Source organism: Lygodium microphyllum, chromosome 3, assembly GCF_053477565.2.
Source record: "Lygodium microphyllum isolate KBCC chromosome 3, Lygodium_microphyllum_v1.1.10, whole genome shotgun sequence".
Taxonomy (NCBI): domain Eukaryota; kingdom Viridiplantae; phylum Streptophyta; class Polypodiopsida; order Schizaeales; family Lygodiaceae; genus Lygodium; species Lygodium microphyllum.
The window spans coordinates 134990698-134996153 of NC_141137.1; the positions used below are offsets into that span (position 1 = coordinate 134990698).

The 5456-nt window shown below is 39.7% G+C and overlaps 1 protein-coding gene across 1 annotated transcript; it reads left to right on the forward strand.

Moving 5' to 3' along the window:
* The first annotated feature begins 231 nt into the window (after nt 1-231).
* Nucleotides 232-2991, forward strand: LOC148038929 (uncharacterized). The gene is made up of 6 exons (XM_087674806.1): nt 232-484; nt 1380-1439; nt 1521-1742; nt 1979-2076; nt 2226-2341; nt 2534-2991. The coding sequence occupies exons 1-6, from the start codon at nt 427-429 to the stop codon at nt 2688-2690; spliced, it is 711 nt and encodes a 236-aa protein (XP_087530932.1). The 5' UTR covers nt 232-426; the 3' UTR covers nt 2691-2991.
* The last annotated feature ends 2465 nt before the right edge of the window (nt 2992-5456 follow it).

The following is a 5456-nucleotide window of genomic DNA, read 5'->3' on the forward strand; positions in this document are numbered from 1 at the left end:
GGAACCGAACCAAAGGAGATTCCAAGATGCTAACAGAGTTCTTTAAAGTAATTAAAAAACAAGAAAATGTGAGAATTAAGAAAATTGCAGAATAAAAGGAAAACCGTCCGATGTCTCACAACCGACAGCGTGGCAGTAGCATATGCATGGCTGGACTCTTCCCGTGTGTACTCTCTCTCTCTCTCTCTCTCTCTCTCTTTCAACACTTTCGAGAAAAGTAGGTCTACCGTCTCTCTCTCTCTCTCTCTGGCCTAATAAGCTTTCACTGCCTCTTCCTGTTCCCGTGTCCTGTTTCCGAAAGACGGGAGAGAGAAGAGAGTGCGGAAAGACATATCGTCCATTAATTCAAAAGCTTTTGGACGATACTTTCTTGGATTCTCCCGTCTTCCTCTTCCAGCTCGCTCTCTTCTTCTGCCTCTATGTGCCATGAGCAACTCTGCCGTCCTTGCTTCCTCCGTTCCGGCTGCTCGCAACAATTCTAACGGTGAATTAATCCCTTTGTGTGTGTGTGCCGTGTAATCCTGATTGTTAGTTACAGTTAAGTAGATTAGAGATTGTTTTTTACAACTCCAGTCCTCTGTCAAAGGTAGTTAGCTTATTTGCTAGATCTGAATCGTCCAGATCTTCTCTTTTCATCCGAATTTCGCCATGACATCTAATTGTGTTTCTGTGTCATAATTTGTCGGGGCCGTTTTGGTTGATGGCCGGGATGTGTCAGTTTCAGGGTAGGGATGTGCCGATCAGCGTCTGAATTTCATCTTAATCAAGTGATGACAGTCGTAATTAAGTGATGGGAATTGACAGCGTCTGGATACAGTGCTTTCTGAGATCTGTTGAATCGTTTTTGGTATTTGTTGGTTTCACAAGAAAAGTTTGACGTTCTCCCATGTGAGAGAAGGGGCCTCCTTCCCTAGATTTTCTATGTAGTGTCCAATATTATGAGCTTCTGCTCGGGAGGGATTGCATACCCAGCTAGGTGGGGTTGGGGGCAGGGGGCTCCCAGCACCGGACTTGGCAGGGATTACATACCTTGCTAGGTGGGTTGGGGGCAGGGGGCTGTTATTCACAATGTGGGGATTATAGTGGGAATTTGTCCAAAATTTCTTGTGAATTTGTGTTGGTTTTGTGGTGTGACGCCTTCAGACTTGTGTTTGCATGTGGGGTGGGAATTGGGGAAAGGATCCCCTCTCTGGGAATTGGCTTCGAACATCAGTTTATCCTTTCATTACAAGCTAGGTTGTGGGTAACTAACCATGCAGAACCTGGGTGGGGAAAGCTTAACTCACTCTCACAATTTGTGCCCACAAAACTTGAAGCTGAACTGGATTTGTCTCTGGAACTGATCAATGTCGCCTCCTGAAGTGCCCTTCTTGTTGCAGATGATGTCCCATCAGCTTCTCGCATCCGACCTGCCAGGAGTGACAGGTCAGCTGGTAAAGGTAAGCTATGCCTGTTTTCCCGTTTTCATTGTGGTATAAAGGATCCAATAAGATGATGAGTGGCTCATTTGTGTTATTCAGGGAGGAGGAGGAGGGCTGCTGCTGAGCAGAGGAGACTAGAGCAGCAACATTGGAGCCACCTCATGCCTGACAGTGAGTATGAATTTGTGGTTGCTCCTAGGCCTCCCAATAGAAGGCAGTCAAGACGAGCCGCCAGGAATGTGGCCCGAGATCAGTTGGAGGAGCGCCTTCTCTTTGATGATCAGAATATTGATGATGATGATGACCTTGATGTTGCTCTTGGTATTCAACTGAAAGCTCTTGAAGGCATATTAGAAGCAGCCTTACAGCCTTAATTTGTGATAATCATTAGCCTTTCTTTCATGTAGGAGGTATGATTTGACAAAGGCTTATGCTAAGAAAGGGTGACAGATCTACTTGAAAGTGATATTGATTTCTGTAAAAATAATGCTTGTGGGTTAAGGATGGGATTTCACTGAACTTTGTTTTTGTGTTTTTCTGGGATGCTTATCCTGCAGCAATATCTCTTTCACTTTCTGATAATGTAAGTGACAGCTCGAGGCAGGCTGTGAACTCTGCCATTTCTGGACAAGCAGTAACAGACATGTCCTATGAGGTATGAGGGCCAATTGATTCATTATATCTTGTTTCTGGAGGTGTAAGTGGCTCTAATATTGCCTATGCCTTACTTGTAAAATTGTTGCCATTATATCACTTGTTTTGTGGTCGTGAGATGTAACTTTGCCAACATTTTACTCTATACAGAGTCTCGTCTTGCTGGAGAACGTAAAATGTACAGCCTCTTCTGACATTGTTAATATGCTGATTGGGCACACTTATGTGAAGGATCATTGTACTTCATCATCTGAAAATACGGATGAGTAAGTATGATTTGCATGATTTGTACATTTTTCAGTTGTGTAAGATCTTTTGGTCATTTCAGTATGCAGTTAGGTTAGATTTCGCCTTATTACTCTGTTGAATAATATCTTTGGGTTTCATTTCGTTCTGAATTATATCAGGTTTGTCATCATTGTAAGGGATCTTTAAATTTCAGTGTGATTCTGTTCCAGGCTCTGCACTGTTTGTCAGGTAGAGTATAAAGATGGAGATATGCTTATGGTGTTGCCCTGTACCCATACTTATCATGAGGCATGTGGATCTGAGTGGTTCTTAAATCATTCTAAGCTTTGCCCAATATGCAAGCATGATGTAACCGAAGTCCCTTAAAACGAGAAACACTGGCTATCTACATGCAGCAAAGTTGAGAGCTCTATAAGATTAACCCAAAACAAGTGACTCTGTACATTCTGTATATATTGATAATCTGTACAGACTGAGCTCTGAGCTCTTTGCACATGTACTAACTGTCTCTGATGAATGTCCACTAAGTGGTACATCATTGAATCATTGTTTGCCATTGTTCAATAAACAGTCATGGGAAATTGAAATAGACATGGCTTGTATAAGACATAATGATCAGGGGACTCAAGTTCAAACAATAGACAGAGCACTTTCCTAAGTTTTTCTAGTGCAAAGCTAAATATGTTTTACTGAACTTGGGATTCTCAGGTTTCTTTTCTATGTTTTCTGGCTCTTAAGTTAAGTATCCTCTGCTAAGTCTGGTATTCTTGGATTTTTTTTGGGCAAATTGGTTGGCTTTCTTATCCCAATTTGATTATCATTGCATTTGGTAAGGGTTCTTAAACTAATATGGTAAAGTTAATCATATTTCTTTCTGGCAATTCTTAGGTTTCTTTTCAGTAATTGTGGCATTTTATTTTGCTCTGCATGAAGCACAGTTTGGACTCTGAACTTTTTGATGCATTAGTGGTAATTGCAATTAAATGATTTGTTCTACGAACTTTTGCAATAAATTATTGTCATGGGTAAAGACAGATGTAACGTACCCGCCTTGATTATGCGACGGATAATGTTTTAATAGTTGCTTACAGTTTACCTTTCAGTTGTTGCCATCCGTACTCTAACCAGAATGATCGAATTTTGTTCGGCTAGTTAACCCTAGGTCTATCCCGCAAGGGAAGCGTCCTGTCGTTATCCACGAAGGACTGACCTGAAAGTTTCTAATTGACCTAACAATTATCTATCATCAACTAGCTTGCATTCGGAGGTGTCCTTTGAGAGGCTTCTTGTTTGGAAGGAGTGACTGCCATTACCCTTAGTTTATGGAGTACAACGCTTTCTTCCAGTAGCAAACTAAGGATTTATGAAATCCCTCATAGTGCTCTAGCATAGTTGTCGTATCTTTCCCCTAAGATAATTTACAGTTCGGGTTTTGAGACCAAATCCTAGGTGAGTCAGCAAATCAACCCTTCCAAGATAATTTATAGTTCGGGTTTTGAGACCAAACCCTAGGTGAGTCAGTGAATCAACCCTTCCAAGAGTTTCTTCTTAGCGTTTGTTTTTGGGGAAACCTCTTGGGTAACCGAGATCACCTTGCCATAGGACTTGATTTGTCGGAAATCCATTCACTTGCTTTTCTCTATGGAAGTTTTTAGTTATCTAATTATCTATCACATTATGTGAAACATATAAAATCAGCTTTATTAATTAAAATCTCTTTATGCACAGTCGTTCGTTCACGTAATTTATTCATTAACATGTAATTAGAATAAAACGAATTCATTGATTATATTTCATAATGTGTGTTTTCTCGTCCATTTAAGAGAAAATTTACAATTTCACATGCTATCTCATCCGGCGCATCTGCATGTTACTAAGATCAAATCCACCTATAGCTAGTGTTTATAGGTGTTCCAAGTAGACCTCAGGCCATACAAGGGACCAAGTAGTTCTTAGGTGCGAAAAGGATTTACTAGCCAGAGTTTCCCCGACACCCTAACCACCTTTTACTTAATACGATCTTTGTTGGGAGATCTCTCGCTATCGAAGTTGGTCCATGCTTTCGTGGCGGTAAAAACATCCTCTCTTGGTATAGGGATTTAACACCTATCCTTGGGGGAGATATAGGGCTTTTCAATTTTTATCTGTTTCAATACTTAAATCAGTTAGGATCTAATCTAAAACATCACAAACAAGATTGATGTTTTCAAGCAGTTATGACTTTAATCAATCATACAACTTTCAAGTGATGATTAATCTAGTAGCAATCGACACTTGAGTTTCACATAATGAACTCTTTCCTTTGGAATTTAACTAATGGTATTTAGATTTTGGAGTCTCTTAACTTTCCAGTTCTTGTAACCAAGTTTTTTTGTCTTAAGTTTATTTTTTCAACTTAGAGATATTTTCGGTCTTTAAAATATTTTATCAGAGCTTCTAAATTAAAACTATGTCCTTAGCTAGTTTCTTCAGGGTTTCGTTCTTAGTAAATTCGTCTTGAATTCACTAGTCTTTTTTTCTATGGGGTTAACATTAATTTTTTTTATAATTTCTCTTATAGTTTTAGGTTTTCATAGTTCCCCTAACAATTTCTAGCTTATAAAATGATATTACCTTATTTCTATTGAATTTGAATATAAAGATTTAGGAGAAAAAAACATGTGGTATCGAAATTGGTAAAGGGTTGTTATCCACGCCCGTGACTCCATTAGTGACTCTCGTGCTCGCAACTCCAATTGTTGCTTTCACATTAATAGAGTCATTCATGATTTTCACTTTTGAATTCTTTTTCTTTGGGGCCATGATAGAAATATGATTCGTAGAAAAGAACACGGCAGCACTACTGGCTAGCAAAGGTGTAAAACTTATGATGATGATGATGGTTATTGCGAGATTCAATGATGTAGGCCTCGTAGATGGTTCTTCTTGCTTTGTGGAGAGTAATACTTTGCACTCTTTCACCTTGGCAAGCAACGGTAAGAACAAGAGTAGTTCTTTCTTTGGTATAGAGCAAGAGCGAGAGAATAGGCATGATCTCTCTCTCTCTAGTAGACAGAATATGGACGAGAGTAGAGGTATGCTCGAATAGGATAGAGTTCTTTAGTGTCTTCTCTTCTCGGATTAGAGTAAAAG